Consider the following 23108-nt stretch of genomic DNA (forward strand, 5'->3'; position numbering starts at 1 on the left):
GAGCGTGATTATATTTAGCAATATGGCAAGTGCTACAGGAAGTGTGGTGTGAAATGTCACCTGAGTATCTGGACAAACTGACAGCTAGAATGCCAAGGATCTGCAAAACTGTCATTGCTGTATGTGGAGGATTTTTTGAAGTAGTTTAAGAAGTTTTGAACATGTTTTTCAAATTGTAATAGCAATTTTTCACATTATTAATGTCCTGAATATTCATTGTGATCAGTTGAATACCATTTTGATGAATAAAAGTAACAGTATCTTTCCATTAGAGCAAAATCTGAACAGTATTCCAAACTTTTTGCTGCGTATGTGTATATAAATAAAATATTTAGCTTTGGACAGTATTTTTAAGCCATGATGTATCAGCTATTTTTAATTATTGTTTTGGGGCCAGTGAAAATTTTGGCAGGGCAAGTAAAAGTCTGAAGAACTGGCCCGACCGGACCAGTAAAAAAAATCCTTAGCGTTGAGCCCTGAATTACAATGTTTAGAGAATTGTCGGGACACACCTCTTCAAAACAGGACGTCTTAAATGCAACGAGAAAACAATCCCGAAACGAGAAAACAATCCCGAAACGAGAAAACAATCCTGACCTTATGAATTAAAGACTTGTTGCTCCAATTCAAAAGACCTTTTAAAGGCCTTATTTTGCAGGAGGGTGAATTAAGACTTTTTAAGACTTGTGGAAACCCTGAATATTTATCAGGAAAGCACTACCTGATTGATTGGAGAAACTATAGCCCTACCCCTAATTGTAACCATAACCAATGAGGTATAGCTTTCCTCATGAATATGAATGAGTCTCCTCCTGATATCCTACGTTTTTTAAATCCAACCGCGTGGGAGCCGAAATAAAGAAATAAAAAGTGATCTTTAAGAATTTTGTTATTTGAGAAGTTCTATTTCTACTACCTTAAAATTCCAAAAAACAACCTTTATTACCAAATTTTCCTGATGACAACTGGATAGCCAATTAATGAACCAGTGAAAGTATAAAAACTGCACTTTCATTTTCAGTGAGCGTTCATGACCAACAACCCAGAGAGATAAACTTCAAATAATGGTCATTTCCTGTACTCGAGCAGTAGAGTACAACAGCACCCAGAAAAACTTTAAGGTTCACAAACTATACGATGTACAGTCATCTTAAAGTTGTTTCAGAGGCAAAGCAAGTTACATCAATTTGCTTTATAAATTGTTAATCTTTTTTTATTTTCTTTGGAATAATGTGCACTGATGAATCATACACAATAAGAAAAGGAACATGTATTAAGAAAATAACTGTCAATTTTTATGTTATGGTAATTTTTCATAGGAAAAGTTTGAGGTAAAAATGTATGCAGGCAAAAGAGGTTCTGTTGTGTTCAAATATCTGCTGATTGTGAGAATGAATGTTATCTGAGGAATGTGATGTTTTAAAAAACAGCCTGCAGGAATTGCTGCTGTTACATCAGGGTCAATATTTAACTCACCACAATCATTTCTGACGGCTCTAAAGTGATGCATTCACAGCCTCGTCTTCCTCCACGCTGCGTCCCAAAACTGCAGTGACACACAGAAATAAAGAAAGAGAGAATTACACCGATCATTTTCTTGGCTTTAGGCTCTTAATCTATTATTTAGAATTACATGTTAAATATTTTGCATTTTCAGTTTTAAATGAGTTATGATAATGCAAATTCACATAATGAAATGTTTCATATTAAATCAGATATGTGACGTGTATATGTGTAATGGACTAAGATACTTTGGTGCTGAAAATCTATTGGTGCTACTGTATGATATCATACTTAAATGATCCAACTACATCAACATACTCTAATCATCTCACAGCACACAGAACAGAATGGGGCCATTCACACCAACTGTGTTCTTGCATTTTAACTGCCAGTAAACATTCACTAGACCAGAGGTGAAGAACGACTGGCCTCAGGCCCGTATAAGGCCAGCGAGACCATTTTACCCGGCCCATGATGCCATTCGAGAAATTATTTGAAAAGCAAACAATGGCCTTGATTCCATTAACTGTAAATACATATATTGTTTTATTAAATGATAACAACTAGGGCTGTCACTATCAACTATTTTGGTAATCGAGTAATCTAACAATTTTTCTGATGATTAATTGAGTAATCTGAAAAAATATTTAACTCAGATTGTATAAAGTTGTTGAGATGAAGTCACATTTGGCTAAAATGCATTAATTAGCCTAAATTTGTATGTATTTTAAGATTGAAAAACAACATTAAAACAATTGTGCAAACAATATCTAAAAACAATCAAAGCAGATCTATAATATAAAAAGATGTATATTCAAGCTGACAGAGATTGGCTTCTCTAGGTGTGCCCAACTTTTTAAATGCAAGATCTACTTTTTTCTTTATCTAGTTCAGTCTAGAACTCAAATATAGGAAAACAGGCCATGGAAATGAAATATTGATCTTTTCAGAAAATATGTCTGCTTACCAATCTTGTTTAACCATATATATGATTTATTTGTTGCTGTTGTTTTTAACTATGTCATGTGTGCAAAACGGATACAATATTCACAGTAAGCATGTGAGATATATATACTGTTGATGGCAAAAGCTTGTCGCTTACCACGTGCCATGTAAAATGCCCTTAAGCATCTGGACAATCAGTTCCTTACCGAGTAAAAACTTAATTTCACATGCAGAGATTTCTCCCTAAGGAATGCAAAGTTTCATATCACGAGACCCTTGACACGAGACTGGACCCTTTCTGGACCTCCTTCAATTTGCTTATCGAGCAAACAGGTCTGTGGATGATGCAGTCAACATGGGTTTGCATCATATCCTGCAACATCTGGACAGACCGGGGACATACGTAAGGATCCTTTTTGTGGACTTCAGCTCGGATTTCAACACAATCATACCAGATATACTCCGGACTAAGTTAAACCAACTCCCTGTTCCCACCTCTACCTGTCAGTGGATTACCAGCTTTCTGACGGACAGGCAGCAGCTTGTGAGGCAGGGAAAATTCACTTCCACCACCTGTACCATCAGCACTGGTGCCCCCCAGGGATGTGTGCTCTCCCCACTACTCTTCTCCCTGTACACATATGACTGCACCACCAAGGACCCCTCTGTCAGGCTCCTGAAGTTTGCAGACGACACCACTGTCATCAGCCTCATCCGAGATGATGATGAGTCTGCATATAGAAAGGAGGTTGAACGGCTGGCTTTCTGGTGCAGTCAAAACAACCTGGAGCTGAACACGCTCAAAAGAGTGGAGATGATTGTGGACTTTAGGAGGAACACCCCAACATTGTCCCCCCTCACCATTCTAAACAGTACTGTGGCAGCAGTGGAGTCATTCAGGTTCCTGGGCACTACCATCTCACAGGACCTGAAGTGGGAGATACACATCGACTCCATTGTGAAAAAGGCCCAGCAGAGGTTGTACTTCCTTCGCCAGCTGAGGAAGTTCAACCTGCCACCAGTGCTGCTGAAACAGTTCTACTCAGCAGTCATTGAGTCTGTCCTCTGCACTTCAATAACTGTCTGGTTTGGTTCAGCTATGAAATCAGACATCAGAAGACTACAAAGGACAGTACGGTCTGCTGAGAGGATTATTGGTTGCCCCCTGCCCCCCATCAAGAACTGTACACTTACAGAGTGAGGAAAAAGGCTGGTAAAATCACTCTGGACCCCACTCACCCAGCCCAATACCTTTTTGAACTGTTGCCTTCTGGCCGGCGCTTCAGAGCTCTGAACACCAGAACCGTCAGACACAGGAACAGTTTTTTCCCTCAGGCCATCCATCTAATGAACAATTAAATTGCCCCATTGAGCAATAATTATGTGCAATACACAGTTTAATTTTAATTTTAATTTATATTATCCAACATATCCACTTCTGCAATTACTTATATTGCTCTGTACATAATATACAGGTTTTTGTTCTTTATATAACAGATTGTATTAGATTTGCACTACGTGTATATGTGGGTATGTATGAAGGTGAGTGTATGTACGTATATGTATAATTATTTATTTTGTGTTCTTTTTTGTTTTTAATTACCTATGTCTTGCTGCTGTTTTTGGTATTGTTTGTATTGTTGTTGACTGGAAGCTCCTGTCACCTAGACAGATTCCTTGTATGTGTAAGCATACTTGACAATAAAGCTGATTCTGATTCTGATTCTGATACAGCTGTTGTTTAACAGCAGACTCACATTGAGCTTTGACCGACAGCATACAGACAGACCTGCGGTTTCATTCAGAAAATAAAGTTCTCTGGATTCCCACATTGAGTTTTACCCATTGTAAATAATAATGGCCATTGCTATAATAATGGCCATTGCTATAATAATGGCCATTGCTCCACCAAATTTCACAGTGGGTGCGAGACGCTGTGGCTTGAAGGCCTCTCCAGGTCTCCGTCTAACCATTAGATGAGCACGTGGAGGATCGGTGATGATCTGGGGGTGCTTCAGCAAAGCTGCATTCAGGCAGATTCATCTTTGTGAAGGATGCATGAATCAAGCCACGTACAAGGTTATCCTGGAAGAAAACTTGCTTCCTTCTGCTCTGACAATGTTCCTCAACTCTGAGGATTGTTTTTTCAGCAGGACAATGCTTCATGCCACACAGCAAGGTCAATCAAGGTATGGATGGAGGAGCACCAGATCAAGACCCTGTCATGAGCAGCCCAATCTCCAGACCTGAATCCCATTGAAAACCTCTGGAAAGAGGAAGATGGATGGCCACAAGCCATCAAACAAAGCAGAGCTGCTTGAATTTTTGCACCAGGAGTGGCACAAAGTCACCCAACAGCATGTGAAAGACTGGTAGAGAGCATGCCAAGATAGCTGATTGAAAATCAGGGTTATTCCACCAAATACGGACTTCTGAAATCTTCTTAAGTTAAAACATTCGTATTGTGTTATCTTAGCATTATTCGATGTGTGAAAACACTGCTAAATTCTCCTGCATGCAATTTTCCACCGAAACAGTCTGACAGTGTTTCCAGCAGCACATCTCTGAAGCAGCGCTGCCCCTACTGACTCTACAGCATAAAAAACACATTTCTACCAGTGTAACTGATTCCTGATCTCGAGCAGGCTCTTTTGAATCTCCAGTGCGAAACATATGCGTTTCTGGAATAGTTCGATTCCCAAAGAAATTATTTAAAGGAGCCGGTTCTTTTGAATCTACAGCCCAAAACATACAGTGCTTCCATTTTTATACTGAAGTGCAAGTTATGAATGTCCAACTCAAAAGTAAATAAGAACTGTTGAAATCTCGCACGCCTGAAGTTCAACATTAGGCTACAAACCAGTCTAAACTATCTAATAATGAGATTTAAAATCATTATTTTCTGCTTTCTATGTCAAAATGTAAACAGTCATGTGCAAAACACTTGTGTACATAGGGTTGGTAACGCCAGTAAAGGTGCTACATAGAATGAGTTTAAGGCATTTTCATGTCATTATAATTTGTTGGCTTATTAGACATACTGTTTGTATGCAAGATTGTGCAACTCACTCACTGTCTGTACTCCAATTGATAGTCACCACTTCACGCTGCTGCTCATTTGCATAAAGTTAAAATCTGATTTTGAAGGTTTCCTGTCTGGTCACATTGTTGCTGCAAATACCTCTCTGTGTAAACACGGCTTAAGTGTTTATCTTGAAACTTTGATTTCATTTTCATATTCAAGCTGTAACATTGTGTTGTTATTGGTAATGTTAGACATCAGTCTGTCAAAATCAGCCATGTTCCAATTAATGAAAAAAAAATGTTTCCTAGTGTTTCCCTGTTCCTAGTGGAACAGGATATTTAACAAGGGGAAAAATTTAAGGCGACTCTTGATTGTATCCATTGGGAATTGATTTTATTGTGGAAAGTGGGAGTTCTATACCAGAATGGAGCCAGCTGGTTGGAGGGGAGGGTTTGAAAATAAAAGGGTTTGGTCAAGTCAGCAGAAAAGACAAGCTGTTTCAGAGATGGATCAAGTTGATTTTAAGGTTTGTAAGAGCTCCAGTTTGCCAAGAAAATGCGAATGCTCACAAGTGACCTCTTCAAGCAGAGAAATAAATGTCTTAAGGAAAGGAGTGTTGGAACTTGACAGCAATGTAAAATGTTTCCAGGCCTGATCTCATATGACTGTGCAGTGTGGACTTGTCTTTATTTTGCTAGAAGAGCAGCAGAAGGTTACAAGAGGGAGTCAGAGGTCAGGTTTGCTTTGACACTTCTCTTCACACTCCAGTGAGAATGAACTCAACTGTCAGATGCTGTCAGGAGCTGATACACTCCTCTCACTAGACAACTGCGTGTACTGCAACTTCAGCCCTGCCCATGACAATCAAAATAGCAATGAGGCTATAAATCCTTCAAATACCTGCATGTACACTGATGCAGTTAAACAGCACAACACAAATAAGAATCATCTGAACAATTATGTTTTTATTTAGGTTGTGTGGCAAGTGTTAAAATTTGGAACAAACTGTTTGTGTTATGGATATGAATGATACCTCAAATTGTGCTTCTTGAGGAAAGGGATGACTTGCACTTTTCACCTGGCATACGATGAAATGTCAAAAATAAATGACTCGTATTGTCTATATCTATATCATAGAGACTTCGGAGAAGGAAAGGTAATTGAAAGGAACAGGGACGTTTCTTAGAATAGTCAAACTAGGTGATCACCTAGGGCGCCACCAGCTGACCAATGGTGATCTCGCCTAGGCTAGGGGGGCGTCAATGAGGAGTGTGCCAATAAAGAGGCTGCCACAACTTTTTACTGACTTTTTAAGACTTTGAGGCATAAATTAAATCCAATAATTGATCCTAACAATTTATTAGTCTAAATACAATTCTAAACATTTATCCATTTATTTATTTTTTTTAATTCCACTGATTAAAACAAATCTCATAACGTGTGGGCCTCACTTTAATTACATATTGTCATATGAACAACCAGTCAGTAACTGCACTGGTTGTTCAAAACACGTACTGGTCTGAAAGCTTGATTTTCTCATTCCACTTTGCAATTTAATTTCAACATATCATCCGTTGGTATGACATAACAAGAACCAAATAGCAATAGAGCAGAATTCCATAAGAATCCAAATATTAGTATTGTGACCCACGTTGCACTCAAACGTAACTGTGAGAATTGGTGAGTGATTCAGAGGGAAACCACATTGGGAATGCAAGGCCAAAAAAAAAATAGAAAAAGGAAAATTCATTTTCGATATTCGAGAAGTGTTTTTAATAGTTCAATGGGTGCAGAAAGAGGATTCGATTAATTGATTACTGTCACGAACCCCGCTCGCTCGTTTTGCTCCCTCGAGCTGCCACGCTCGTTTTGCTCCTACGAGCTTTCCTGCTCGTACACTATCTCCCCCCTCGGGCTCACATGCCCGCTCCCAATTGTCAAAACATTATGTACACCTGCACTCGCGTCATCTGCACTCCTGTTCATTGTATACTCCTGCACTCGTCCCCATCACCTGTCATTGTTTACAACTGCACTCGTCTCTATAAATATCACAGCACATTCGTCTCCCGCTGGTTGGTTATTGTATTTAGTTTCCCGTGTCTTTGCCCCCCGCTAGTCTCGTCTAGTTTTGAACTCCTCTTGTCCTCCTCTTAGCTTGCCAGCTCCCCTTGTTCCTCTGTCTTTTGCTCCCACTAGTCCCGTCTACTCTGATCCTGTTTCCCGGCTTCGACCTCCCCACTCTCGTTGACCACTCTCTTCCGGATTTGCCCCTTTACTCGACTTTGTTTCCCCGGCTTTTGACCCTACGCTACCCTGACCATTCTCCCTCTGGATTTTCCGTGCTGTACTTTTGTTTGCCTGCAAATAAAAGCAGTTTTGACATACATTGTGACTGTCTCATCTTGTGTGTGTGTGTGTGCGGGTTACAATTACTTGTCCACATCCCTAGCAAGCACCATTCCATATTCTTCAAAGTTCTGTTAGATTTATATTTTCAAAATAGAAAAAGAAAACATAAGACTAAAGTACACAGAAATATTGACATTCATCAAGTTGGTCCAATTTCAGCACATACAAAAACTAAAATGTGTAATTTCTGCGCCACTAGCTTCAACAAACTGAATCGTATTGTTTTCAAATTGCTTTTCTGAATACACCCTCTGCCTGCCATTGGTCAACAGAATTAATGTTGCTATGTCTGGCCAAACAGGTCACTCAGACAAAGAGACACATTTTTCACAGAACCACAGAGCCATCTATGAATGAAAGAGCGGTCAAACTACACTCACTTCTAATATTTTAAAGACAAAAAAAAATTGAATAAACAACAAGGGAGAGTGAAATTCAAACATTTTCATTGATATGCACTTCATATTTCGTTTACAACGATACATAGTTTCTTAATAAAAAGCAATAATTACCTTCAAATGTTTTTACTGTGCAAAGCTTCTTCACTGACAGTTGAACATTGCATAATATTAAATTATTACTATGGGACATGTCTGGTTGATTATTATAATATTATGCTGCTTTATCATTATTATTCTGGGGGCTTTTATTTTGACACCGAAATTGCTGTTGTATTTACTTCAACTTCACAAGGAGCTTTTATTTTGACACAGAAAAGATGAAATAACAGAAAAAAAGAAAAACGGTATCGGCCAAATTGTCATTTTAAACATCGGTATCGGCCCAGAATTTCACAATCAGTGCATCCCTACAAAAGACATTTTTCACACTCCGGGTTTTGGAACGTGGAAGTAAACATTAGCAGTTAAACTTCGATGTGGTGAATGGGAGTGAATGGGAGATCAGAGCAAATATTATTTTCACTTACCCATTAGCTCCAAGTCCAAAAGTAAAAAATCCTCTATTACATTTGAATGACTTTCCAGAAGAGGAAAATATAGAGAGCGGTGGATTAAGAGAGTCAGATGGAGATTATGCCAAATTTACTGTCACTCAGCAGCTGTAATAGAGACCCCCTCACAGTGTGTGAAAGTCATTTTTTTTTTTTACTAATTCCAGGGTAATATAACACAAAGAATAATGTCATAAACTTACACTAAATATTTATAAAATTGCTAAATATAAAAAAGTTTGCTAGATTTAAGATGCTAAAAAAGGCAGAAATGCATCATCACAGCCCGTGAAAAAGGTCTGTGTGTATTTGACAGTTAACAATCTTCTGCATTTCATGAAACGCTGTATCTCCTCCTTTTCTGTTAATCTGTGCCACGTTCATAGATTTGTATAATATCTTGAGGCTGTTTAAATCACACATTAATAATCACATATTACACATTACCATTTTGAAGTTATTTTAATTATGCAGCCCTGAAGGATTGTGAAACTAGTCTACTGATGTGCTCTTTATGAAACTTAATGGCCAAATGAACGCACATTAAAATCATCAAGATATTCACAATATTGGTCAATTTCACATCGTCAGCAAAATTATCTTAAGATTATATCATGAATATGTGATATATCGCCCAGTCCTAGTTTGCTGCTATATGTGAAGTTAGGCCAATTAAGCAGTTTAGAAGAGTTATAAAGAGTTATAAGAGTTATAAAGAGTTGCAAAATGAAACATTCCACACAAGTTTCAAATTTGGAAGTCCGACTGCAAGTGACGTTCCATTGCACAAATTCTGACTTTCTGAGTTGAATGAAATGCAGCAAAAGAATACATATTTCAAAAAGGACTTAAATATAAAAAAAAATATTTAACTATTATTTGTGATATATCATTTATTTAAACCAGAAGCTATCACACTTGACATCATATACTGTCCGTTGTGCCATTTGAAATAATTGTGCATGCTAAAAGTGCAGTGACCACACCTTGGTTTACAATTGTCTCAGCATGTTGAGCTGGGACAGGATTTTAATATCCTAAAAATTACACACATCAGACATGAGGAGTGCAAGAAACATGAACTCAACACATGCTGGAGAAGTGAGACTTTTAGAATAGCTGAACTAATGTTTCTCTTCCTGATACTGATGCTGTTGAAAACATGGGCCATTGATGACAAAGACCAGTCTCCATGACAACAGAGAGTGCTGACACTGAAACCACAAAACCACCGTCAGTGTTTGATTGTGTGTTCTGTTGAGATGCACCACTGAAACAACAGAACCTCACTAAACACACATGACCACGCACAGAAAGCATGGCTACAAAAGAAACTACACAATGCACTGCATGTACAAACAGCCTTTTCAATTTCTATTCAGTTTCAGAAATTTGGCAAAATCTTACATATAACTATTCTACATAAGTATAATAAAAACTGCTAAATACAATATTTTACTGTAATTTTATATGATCATGGTGAGACAAGATTAACAAATGAATACAGGTAGACAACTGCACTTTCGACATGTCAACACAAACACATAAGAGTTGAGATAGAGGTATGGAATACTTACGTCCTAGTTTAATAAAGGGGTCCTGCTTCACAATATCCTTCGAAATTAAAGTGTGTATCTGGTAGCCAATGTTGTCAGATGAGAGTAGGTTTTCCATGGCATTAGTTGTATTAAGGTGAACTCAGTTTCAAACACAGATTCAAGCAACTTCTTTTCAACCCGACAACTAAAGCAATGCAGTCAAACAGGCTCCGGTAAATTTTAAACCATCCGAAATATTCCCACCTTTACAAGAAAACAGATTCTTCTGTCCTGAAGAACAGCTTCTCATTTCTGAGAAATAAATGAATTCAAGAGCCTCTCAAGAGAAAGCTTCAAAATATATCTAAAATCTTTTATAATATATTATTTTCAAATTGATATCAAAGCTTGATTTGTAAATCCTGAATGGGAATGGTTCTTGAATGAGAAAACTTCCCAACTCTCTCTCCAGTCTAAGTATGTGCGTATGGGGTCTGGTAACAGGAGTGTGGGGTGAGGGCCGTTTCCTGCCTGGATGTGCTCATGAAACTCATGGCTGGAGAACTCCACCAACATAAGTTCCGCATTCCTCATTCCCATTGACCCTCGCCCCCCAGAGGTTAACAAACACACACTTCCCTTTACACTTTCAGAGCAAAAGCACAACCCAACAATGAATACAAATACTTCCAATCCACTCACTATATCATCATATAACTTCACTCATATTTCCCAGTGTGAAATATCACAGAGAGAAATTAAAGTACAAGTAAAGGTCTTTTGTCTAAACTACACATTATAATCAACTAATCAGTGGGTTGTCTCAAAAAACAGTTTATGTCACAGCCATGAACTATAACTTGCTACTTAGTTAGTTGCACAAGGTATTAGGAGAAGGACATTCTAATTCTAGACAGCATTTGATTGGACAAAACTGTGTAGAGTGCATGATAAGTCAATGGCTGTGGTCGTTCACTTACCCATTGACTTCCCTAAGCACTTCCCATTGGGGGAATCCCAACCGCCATTTTGGAAGTCTGTTTCACTTTGTTACACTCACAGCCCCAATGTGAAAACTGGCCATTTAAAAATTTGAAGTTGAATGTCACATTTTCAGGGCCACAGGCTGCAAATAAATAGATGCATTTTGTTGCTCTTGTGCGACTACAAAGTTGGCCAACGCTCTCATTTTTTGTTGCGCATGAGAAATATCAAGCAGCAATCGTCCCACAAACGAAACGCCTTTACCCGGATCAGTCAGTGCGGCTCAATGCTCAATGGACAGAGACATGCATTTACACGTGGACCGGTCTCGAGCTTTCAGCTGTGCAGATCATCATAAACAATGCAGCGAGAAGCGCGGGCTGGGCATTGATTATTTGTTTAAAACCTTTATAAAAACCCATAATGTGTCCATGATTAAACTAGTGTAAAAAAGTCTTTGTTTATTTTCAGTTGACTATTTTAATCAGTAAGCTCCTGATGAAAGGAAACGTGAAAGTATTTTTAACTCATTCCCGCTGTATGTTATTTTAGCCACACATAAAAAAAAAGAGTTAACGTTTTACAAACGCTTTAGGCAGCTCTATCTCCTAAAATGTAACGTGAATGTAACATCATAGCAGATAACCTACTTAACCTACCCTTAACCCTCACAAATCTAGTGTACAGTATGATGAAAAGGAAAGCAGATTAAAGCAGTAAGTGAAGTTAGGTCAATTAGCAGTTTAGAATACTCATATGTAAAACTGAAACTAAACAGGCACCACATGTGACTTTTAGATGTAAAAGTGAAAGTTAAAGTGGAGATTTAGAGTACAAAAAGGACTTTGATTAATATTGTTCTGTTTCTCACCCACACCTAATATATCACGTTTGAAGAAATAGATTTAACCACCGGAGTCATCTGGATTACTTTTATGTGATTTTTGGAGCTACAAAAAGGAGCTGTGTCATAGGTCTGGTCACCATTCTCTTGCATTAAATACTTTGTTTGTGTTCGAGAGAGGACAGAAAGTCATACACAACTGGGATTGCATGAGGGTGAGTAAATGATGAGAGAATTTTCATTTTTGGGTGAACTCATTAAGCAAGAGTTTGAAAACTGCTAGTCTGTTGTTTACTTGAGCGAAAGTGATTGAAGTCGTTGTTGTTGCACCTACAGTATAGTGTTCAATTGACCAGAACACTACAGCAATACATACAAAAAGCCACGCATAACTCAGTTTGCAAAAAATGTAGGTATAGTAATGTAATTCAGAGACCAGGTTGCAGATTTCCTTATATTTGATTAGTGACCTAGAAATAGTACACAATCTTAAAATATTTTTCTCATTATATGCGTAACGTATTTATTTTTCTGTTAAATGTAAAAAACCAATATATATATATATAGATATATATATATCATTTTTTCAATCTCATATTTATTAGTGTGAACTCACCCTTTTGAAATCTACTGTATGTCACCCTAACCTACCCCCCTGTCTATATGTGGCAAGTTATGTGAGGTGGTACATACCAGCATCGGGCCAGATACATGTGCTCCTTCACAAACACTGAGCCTGTGAGCAGGATGTACCAGCACGTGGAGATGCTGTCAGCACTGAAAGAGAAACACAGGAGACGACATCAACATCAGCTCATCCTGCCTCTCATACAGTCATTAAAACTCAATCAACCATTCATGTGTAATAATGGCATGTTAACACGTGCATATTTAAGGACCCTCTTCTCCTGAACTCTCTTCAGCACTCTGACATCACGCATTTCATGAAATTAAGAGGTTGACTTTGACTCAAGTGCTTAATTGTAATGATGCGTGGAAATAAGGGAAAGGCAGACGGGTGTGCGGATCCAAATGCGGCTTTATTATTTCACAAAAATAAACAAACTCAGGAACAAATAAAAAGTCCACGAGGGGAAAAGTAAACACAAACACAAACTAACATAAAGCTGAACACGAGTCGACAGAACATCCACGAAGGGCTGGAAAACCTGGAGAAAAAACCGAATGGGGAAGATACATAGGCATAGACATGAACATGAAACGGTAACGATCGACAAAGGAGAGAGGAAATGACAGGGTTTAAATAGACAGACACAGTGATAACAAAATAAGCGACAGGTGCGGATAATAACGCTGTGATAGCGGTGATGAGGAGTGAGGAAGAAGGGAAGTGTAGTTTTAACAGAGACAGTGAAACACAGGCGGAACAAAAAGGAAGACATGACAGGGAGCGTGTTCGGTGAAAAAGAAAACACGGGATGGACAACAAGGAAGAGTGACATGGAACGTGACTGGCGAGGGTGAAACAGAGAACACAGGGCAGACAACAGGGGATCGTAACATTAATACAGAAGCTAAGCACATCATAATTTCATTAAAAAAAAAAACTAAAATAAACAAAAGTGTGTCTGTCTTAGGTAAAACAAAAAGCCACATGAGGTGTGCGTTACAGTGATTTTTTCCCCAGACTGATCACGCTGTGAATCTGGTGACAGTAGGTTAATATTTCTTCAGCTGAAATCGGTCTGTGCTTACTGAAATTCTAACCACTGCCACCAGTGGTCCATACCTGGAAGTGTTGGTGAACATTTGGACACGTGTGTTCTGGGGCCCTATTTTAAGAGTGCTAGCATTAAGCGCAGTGCTATGCAATTAGTCATAAGTGATTCATTGGAAGTCATTGGGCATGGCCATGAAATTTTTGTATTTTCGTGCAAGCATGCGCTAAGTCTTAAAGCAAGTAGGTATGGTGAAATCAGCTGGATTAAGTACAATTTAATTCTGAGGTTTTCTCCGGTTATTATTAAATTCCACCATCAGCATCCTATTATATAGTTAATTCCCTCAAGCACCAGCGATATAAACCAAGACAGCACATTCATAAGAAGTTAATAGTATAAATGGACTGCATGCAATGGATTAGAAGAATACAAAATTACGTTCTTTAGTGCATTAACTGTGTCCTTGCTGATTGTCGGGTATATTTGGATGACAGTGAAACACACCTTTTATAGGCTTGGAAAATTAAATTGTTATCAGAATTTGGATGTACGTTCAGTTCAATTATAGAGAATGAAAGTATTATTAATCATTTTCATCTACTGAAACACAAATCATGGCTAGTATTAACAGTGATTGTATCGGCACGCATTTCACTTCTACCAGTCGATTTTGAAAAATGTAATTAATTTATTAAAAAATTATAAAAATAAAAATAAAATACACTTCAAACTAAGTGAAAATATAATTAAAATAACAAAGTTGTCAAAAAGTCATGCCAGTTCAAAACATTTTACTCCAACTTCTTCCACCGGCCCGTGTTGCAGTGACATAAAAATCACTCTATGACAACAGGTGGAAAAATACCTTTACAAATTAGATCATAAATAAAATTGTAAACATAATAATAATAATTGAAAATAAATAGATTTAACACAAATCTCATAAAGTTTTGTTTCATAAGACAGCTTCAGCTCTGATCATCAGGGATATAATTTGATAATTTGTTCACTATATTTTCAGAGTTTGGACATTATTGAAATGTATTACCAACTGCTGGTGGAATCTCCAAACTGCAAATGCAGGAACTAGACGTTCTTTTCAAACGTTTTCCCAAAGAACTATTTCTCAAGAAAATAGCAAATTGTACTTTGCTCCACTCGATTAATATACAATACACCCAAAGTTTGCGTGCATACACTCACAGAATCGCAAACACTTCCACCTATGCCCACATGCGCTGACACAAAAACTGCGATTAGAATTAGCACTCTTACGAAAATTTGAGAAGATTTTGCATACGATTGTTGCATGTAGCGTTGCACGCTCACGAAAATACAGCACCGAATTTCCAGGCGAATGTCCACTGAGGGTTGTTTATTAGTTGTAAATGGTCTAATACCAGGGTCCAAAATGAACACTCGCCAAGTGCCCAATGTGGGTACATTTTCTATTTGCCTTTTCGAACTCTAGCGGGTGCTTTTCCCTATCAATGTCTGTTTCCCTATCAATGTTAGACAACTAGCTAAGGGCAATTAGCAGTTATTATGGGGGTATTATCATGCAGAGATGTGAACAGAAAACTTAACTAAAACACCCTGACATTGTTTCCTGCATTACTAATCAGCAGCGCAGCAAAACCGCTTCTAAATCTAGAGTGTGAGACAAAGCAAGACCAGTATAGTCCTGTTTCCAAATAAATGGCATGCGGGATCTCATCTTTGATGGATACAAATTACACCGAAGAGCAAGATCTCAATTTTCGAAACAAGGTGATTTTCCAGGTATTCCTGTGTGAACAATGTAGAAAAAAAGTGTAGAGTAGTAGGGGTAAAATCAAGCAATAGAAAGATTATGATGCGTGATGAGTCATTTCGTTTATGATCACATTTATTTTTCAAAGTTCCAAATATCGAGTTTTATAAATTGAAATTCATAACGTCCCATCCTTAAACAGAGCGGTGACTTAATAAATCTGACTGAATGAACTAACTCATTTGAAATAAACCAAGAACCGTTACAGTGTTATGTGTACTTAAGGCTCATGAGACTCAGTGCTGACTGGTCTGCATGTAGTTTAAACGAACATTGAGCTCTAAATGAAGAACGCATGGAATCAAGTGGCTTATTGCTTTTAGGAAATGGTGGCAACAGTGATATGATAAAAAACAGCAATCTTCAATTAACAGTTACTTAAATTGTTAAATTATTTTCTTCCTTGGAACACAAAAGGAGTTGTTAGACTGTATGTTAGCGTCAGCTACCATTCACTTTAATTGCATCTTCTCTCTATTCAATGAAATTAAGTCTAAGATTCTGCCTGACATCTCCTTTTGGGTCATACAGGTTTGGAACAACATTAGGGTGATTAATGATAATTTTCATTTTTGGGTGAACTATCTTTTTAAGATCTGTGTGTGTGTGATTATTCAAATATATATGGTGACAGATAAATGTCCTAATGAATGCTGTAACAGACACTTTCAGTAAAACAGGTAATGCATAAGGTTTACTTACTAGAAGAGAATACGGTTAGCTCCATGGTGTTCATACCGCGCCGTCATGCACATGGACCTATAAACACAGAAGCAGCTGTACTGAAAGTGTGATGATGCAGCAGCTGGTGTGTGTGAGTGTTTTATCTGATGTACACCTCCAGTAACTGCCAAGAACCAAAGCTCTGATCAGAACACTGGGTTGGGCTCACATCCAGTTTAATTCAACAAATTTACTCAATTAATCCTGTTTGCGACACAACATATATAAACAAACAATTAAACTCACTTGCTGCTGTGAAATAATCACATAAAAAGTCTAAGTGAATCCAAATGGATCTAAAACATGATTTTATGGAAACTTGGGTCTGAGACTCGGACAGTCATATTCAAGTCATATAAAAACTTTTTGAGAAAAGTCAAATTTGAGACTTGCAAATGAGAAATCTTTTTCTACATATAGCGGCACAAATTTAGAATAAAGTGAGTCTCTCGTGGACATGCATGAGAGGCGTAAACGTAGCCAAATAATTGTGTTTAAAAAAAAAATGAATTAGTTTGGATGTGATCCAAGACTTGAAACCTGTCAAAAGATTAATGGTACACTCCAGACATTATGTTCTTGCCTTAATTGGCATCAGAACAATTCATTTTCTCAATGAGTCATGGTGCCATCTCATGGTTTGTACATTTGACTGTCATGTATGATAGGCTGGAAGAATTCCCCTTTGTGGGGAATTTCAACTTTTATTCAGGTATTCCCACCTTTGATTCTCACATCACGAACATGAAATAAGATGCAAGATTCAAGTTCGTCTTGGCCTTGAAAGACTTGAGACTGGTGAATATGTCTAGTCTGACAGTGACAGCCATTAATGCTGGTTTGATTTCATATCAGTTACTAATAAAAGAAGTTGTTGATCAGAGATGATGTGGACTGAAGTCAGTCTCACCTTAGCTGGTGTTCTCTGAGGTGAGATAGCACATCCATGTGGTAGAGGTGAGTGTAGATGATGTTCAGATCCTGGAGAAGAAAACACAAACATCAGAACATCTATGGACACATAAACACTGCTGAGCACAGCTCCTAAATTCACATAAATTGGTTTCCAGCTGTTGCCTTATAAAAAATAAAAAAACACCTCTGTATTAGCTGCACAAACTCTCAGATTAGAGTAGAAACAAGCTCTAAGCAAGTATGCAAATGATTGAAAACACACTGAAAGCATATTAAACATGTTTACTTTGGCAGTATCAAAACTCAATAGAGGGTGATAGAGTCACCTGGATTCAAATGGCCAGTATAAGGGAAAGGAGACAGAGCACTTGCCCAAACATGAATGGGAGAAATCACAATACTCAATATGGAGTGTAGGGGATGGAAGTCCTGTGTCTCAGTTAATGTGCTAATCACCTTTTGGTAGAGGCTCTGGAATAGTAAGCCTGGTCAGCAGGAACAGCACAAAACCAACACAGAAGGGCACAAAAATTGGCATGATTTCTTGCTCTCGTTTTTAAGCCTTTATCCAGTTTTTGCCTGATTCTTTGGAAGTTAAAGTTTGTTTTCAATTTAGAAACAAAAAGGAAAAAACACAATGGACACAGAACAGATTTACACTAGACTGTAATGAGAGGCACAGGTGAGCTAACACATAGATAAATATTGTGTCAGAGGGACTGGCTGATAACTTGGTGAAGGAAGGGGTGGAGTTAGTAAAGCACATGGTGTCTGTAAACAAAAGAACATGGCAACACAAAAGCAAAAATACAAAAGAGAAGGGCAACACAGAACATGGATCCAGACACTGTGCATTTACAACTCCAGCATGTTATTGAAGTAACATGATCTATCATTGAAGTTCTCTTCGTTCTGATGCATCATGGGAGAATAAACCTTTTTTCACTAAAGCATTGCGGCAGAGAAGAAATGAGCTGATGGACACCGACTTTCTTCATATCATTATACAGATAGTGACCAATTTTACAATGACATTGATAAAAGAGAAGTTCTGATTTTGTGTGATGCTGCATCTAGAGCACTAGGTGGCAGCGAACATAAACAGACATTTTACTGTTTTGAAACATTAAAATTTTTGGTTATTATGACTAGGTAAAATATTGCAACTTCCAAGACTGTTATAAACTGCAACATTGATTAACAAGTTTACAGTAAGTGGTTTGATCACACTCACTGTAGGAATGGTGTTTGTATGCTAACCATGTTTTTCAAACAAGCTCCGATCGTTCCGGTTGTTCATAACCCCAGAATACACACACATTTCAAAAGTGTCAGTTCTTCATGAAGGGCATAGCGGTCTGGCAGCATTACAGTGGAAAACATGAAGCTCTCTTGAACTTAAGGATCACACAAATTATATCTGGGACCAACACCACTGACTGGCTGAGAAAGTGCTTGTCTCATGAATAATTTCAAGAGAAACCAATGATGCGTATGTTGAAAACTAGTGTTACACATACATTTACTCGTCACATCCACGTGACATTCTCAACGTTGATTTAACAAAAGGAAGAATAAAATGGCCAAAAAAGTACCCAAAATGAACCACTTTAACATTAGATTCAAATGAATGCTTACATCATTGTCTTACATAATAGGCAGCACATACACAATAGGGATGCACTGATCCGATGCCTGGATCAGTTTTGGCTCCGATACTGACAATTTAAATGGATCGGGTATTGGTCAACAAGCCTGATCCAAATCCGGTGCTAAGTTTTAGTAATGTTCGTTATGGTTAAGCTAAAAAAAAGACATAAAAGTACCATTTAAACACAATTAAAGTAGTTCACATGAATACATTTTATTCAAAGCCACTTGAGTCGGTACTCAAACTAAATATTTTTTACGATACCAGAATTTCTGAAGGTGCCGGCGTACCAAGTACCGGGTCTACCCGATTCCCAATCTGAGTCGGGAACTTTCGAAAAGATGACGGCAAGCAAAGCTGCTGCAGAGTCTCAACTTAATCTTGTCGAAATGAAAAGTGGAAAAAGCCAGGTTTGGAAATTCTTTGGATTTGAGGCTGATGAAAAGGGAAACATCATAGATCAGCAAAAACCTGTTTGTAAACGCTGCTTTCACAATTGTCTGACAAAAGGAGGAAACACATCAAACTTAATAAAGACAGACACCCTGATTTATTCAAGCAAATAAAGCAAGTGAGTTTAAAAGCATATTATCATTTGCATTATGGCTGAAAGGTTTAGTCGACATCATCGACATTTAAAATAAAAAATTGTCAAGAACATTTTCCGTTGTCTAATAGTCGTTTGATCTCATTTAACATAACATGAAATCACATTAAACTGTAATGATGAAGCGTGAGAGAAGCAGTTCACATCTGATGGAGGAGAAGAATTACACATCTTATGTAGATCCCAAAGTATTAGGGAATTATAAAAAAAAAAAATTATAATAAATTCAGAAGCAGTCTCGTTTTGGAATAAGCGGAGGCGGAGCTCTTTAAAGGAAACATCCCGGCGTTACAAATGCAGTTATATTTAATGTGTTATAGCTTTATTAAAGTTCAAATAATACAGAAGCATATCATGTTACTAACTTTAAACTCAGAAACTGACATTTCTCTGTGTGGTCGTGCCTCTTCTATGAGTTGTGTGAATGTCCCGATCTAAGGGGGATAGATTGAAACTGCACCCGGCTGAGAGAGACTTGGGGATGCTCAACCCTCGAGCGTGGACGCTTAATGCAGCTAGATTAGAACGTGATGGCTCGCGACTTATTTCATCATAACATATGTCACTGTGCACTTATTATCGTGAAGAAAAATGGCAATATGCAGCTTTATTATCTCTTTCCCCGCCAAACACGGAATTTTCCGTGTTTTATGAAAAAACGCTTCCCCGCCAAACACGGAATTTTCCGGGTTTCCGTGTTTTAGGTGTTATACGGTAAGGAAGACCCCTGCGCATGTTTTGAAAGAGTACGCAACTCTTTGATCAAAGAAACAGACTGCGATCGTCTCAAACATGAAGAAGTGGAGTATTGAGAAGCTCAAAATATCAGACATAAACATGCCTTTTTATCAGCTTTTTGTCTGAAATGTTGTTTTTGACAAAACCTACCTCTGTTCAAGTCGCAATAAAAAAAGAACAAATGAAGATAAAATAAAATCTTTTTTTTTTGCCTAAAAGCAGAGGCCCAGATCTTTATTGTGATATATAGCATCTTCATATATTCATGGAAGAAAATATTCTGCGGGCCATTAAAGTTTAGCGAAAATCATCAAAAACCCTGGCGGTGGCTGGCAACTTTTTTTAAAAAACGCTGGCGGGGAAAGAGTTAATGCACTTTGCGTATTAGTTTGGAAATTGTTTTTTATTAATTCTATTGTATGCTTGTTTATTTTTTATTTTTTTTGTACTTGGTAAAAACTTAAATTAAAAGTTGAAGCAAATCTTATATAAGTGTTCAGAAATACTTCAAGCATACATTGTTTTGTTATAATTCAAAAAAATATATTTAAATTGAAGTGTTGCTCAATGGTGTTACGAATGGAGGCAGCGAAGGCAGACGAGGAGAGTGGATCTAAATGCAACTTACTTTATTAAATAAACAAACAAATAAACACAAAAGAAACAACCACAATGGGAAAACAGGAAACTTAAACACGATGAAACAAAACTGAGAACTCCGGCAGGGAACACATACCAGGCTTAACAACATTCAACGATTTACAGCGGGGAGTGAAAACAACCGGGTTAAAATACATGGACATGGGAAAACGGGAGCCAATGAATAAACAGAACTCAAACAAGATGACAAGATGATAAACAGAAACCAATGGGAAACTAACGAGGGCAGGTGAAAACAATGAACAGCGAACACGAGGGCTAACAAGAAGACTATGGAGCTACAAGAGTGACAAAAGTGAAAACTAAGGAACTACAAAAGTGACAAAAATGACAAACAAAGGGCAACAGTGAGACAAGACAAGGTATACATAACAAATGGTATATTTATGTTCTTAGTTCAGCTGTTAATTTGTTAACTTTGTTAATAAAAGAGTGTTGTTTAGTAACCTGTTTTTGTGTTTTGCTTGGTACCGAAAATGGTATCGAGTACCGTCTACTGAAATTTTGGTACTGTGACAACACTACTGTGAATCACAAAAGGCTGCGTTTAATAAGTATATATATAATATGCACATGCTGCTCCAGCAGGTCAGGTCAGTGAATGGCGCTGCTCTGTTTACACACACACACACACACACACACACACACACACACACACACGCAGCTATTTTTAGCCTTCACAGAATTTAAATAAGAAGTGAATTAAACTACTGTGAACTTGCCTACAAACAGACACATACAAGACTTCCTGGAGAGTTTAGAATGTCAAAATAAAAGTGTGAAGGTGTATAATATTTTATTATTAACATAATTTGTTCACAAATTTTAATAATATTTAAGCTGAATGGGTTCCAAAAAATAACTGTGTGTATGAAGTGGACTGATATCTTACTAAACTAAACTAAACTAAATTGAACAAAAAAGAGAGACATAGAAAAAAACGGCTTTGTTTGTACTGAAGACTGGAATTACTGTTAATTTTGCTGCTACATTATCCAGTATACTAGTTAACAATAAAAGTTTCTCAATAAGCTATAAATATTGAAATAATGTGTAGTTAGAGGTTTGTGTTTCTTCACATATTAAAGAGTACACCCAATAAGCTCCACACAATATTGTAAAGATATTCTCAACTGATTATGCAAAAAAACAACACTGATATCGGATCGGGCGACACTGAGATTTCTGATATCGGAAGAGAAAAAGTAGTATCGGTGCATCCCTAATACACATGTGATAACATCAAGAAAAACATGGTTTAGTTTTTCATGACCCTTTTGAGAGGGTGCAGTTTTAGCTACATATGCATTTAAATACTTGTAAATAGTAAACATTTCCTTAAAGAGTGATAAGAATATGTTGCCTTGATTAGTGGTCGACCAATATATCGGCGATGCCGATATATTCAGAATTTTTTTAATTAGCGAAACCAGCCGATACAATTTCCCGTTTAGCCGATTGGTTGTTAAGGCCACGAGGGTGGAGTAAATCTACTGCTTGCTTGTGAAGGAGCGTCTGAGACATGTAAACAACCAATCACAGATCGTTTTGTTATGTGCCATCGTGTTACGACAATAATAGACTAGTGTGCAACACAGTCTCATTTAAATGGTCCACATATCAGTGCCACGATGTGTTAAAGAGCTCGCCTGTTTCCTTCTCCATTTCTCTCCTCAACAGTTCCCTGTCTCTCGATTCAATTGATAAGGGCCCTTACATAGTCAACGCATCGGTACGCGTACGCGTCTGAAAGGCTACGCGTCGCTACGCTTCGGCCGCCATTATGCGTCGATGCGTAGCCAAATGTGTCGTCCTAGTTTTTGATACGCGACGCACCGATGCACGCAATACTATGCGTTGTCGGTGGGGGCGACATTGCAAGTATTGTAAATTAATTCAAGTATATTATGTTTACAGAAGATTTGAATACAATGGCGGGCGAAGAGGAAAAATTATGCGAGCTTATACGCATACATCCGCATTTATATGACAGTTCGTCGCAATTACACTCCAATAAAATAGCGTTGGAAAATGCCTGGAGGAAGGTTGCAACCGCGATGGGAAACACCGTAGATAAGGTGAAAACGTACTGGAAAAGTGCCCGTGACAGGTTTAC

General features: G+C 37.8%; 1 protein-coding gene across 2 annotated transcripts in view; it reads right to left on the reverse strand.

The window, feature by feature from the left end:
* The window catches only part of LOC127624685 (rap guanine nucleotide exchange factor 6-like), a 179233-nt gene that overhangs the window by 113809 nt on the left and 42316 nt on the right, over positions 1 to 23108 (reverse strand). For both annotated transcript variants that reach the window (XM_052099517.1, XM_052099518.1), the window contains exons 2-5: positions 17332 to 17402; positions 16401 to 16457; positions 12897 to 12980; positions 1477 to 1546 (exon numbers count right to left, since the gene is read on the reverse strand). In XM_052099517.1, coding sequence (XP_051955477.1) covers positions 1477 to 1546; positions 12897 to 12980; positions 16401 to 16457; positions 17332 to 17402 — 282 coding nt within the window. The remainder of the gene's footprint in view (positions 1 to 1476; positions 1547 to 12896; positions 12981 to 16400; positions 16458 to 17331; positions 17403 to 23108) is intronic.

This window comes from Xyrauchen texanus, chromosome 31 (genome assembly GCF_025860055.1).
Source record: "Xyrauchen texanus isolate HMW12.3.18 chromosome 31, RBS_HiC_50CHRs, whole genome shotgun sequence".
NCBI lineage: Eukaryota > Metazoa > Chordata > Actinopteri > Cypriniformes > Catostomidae > Xyrauchen > Xyrauchen texanus.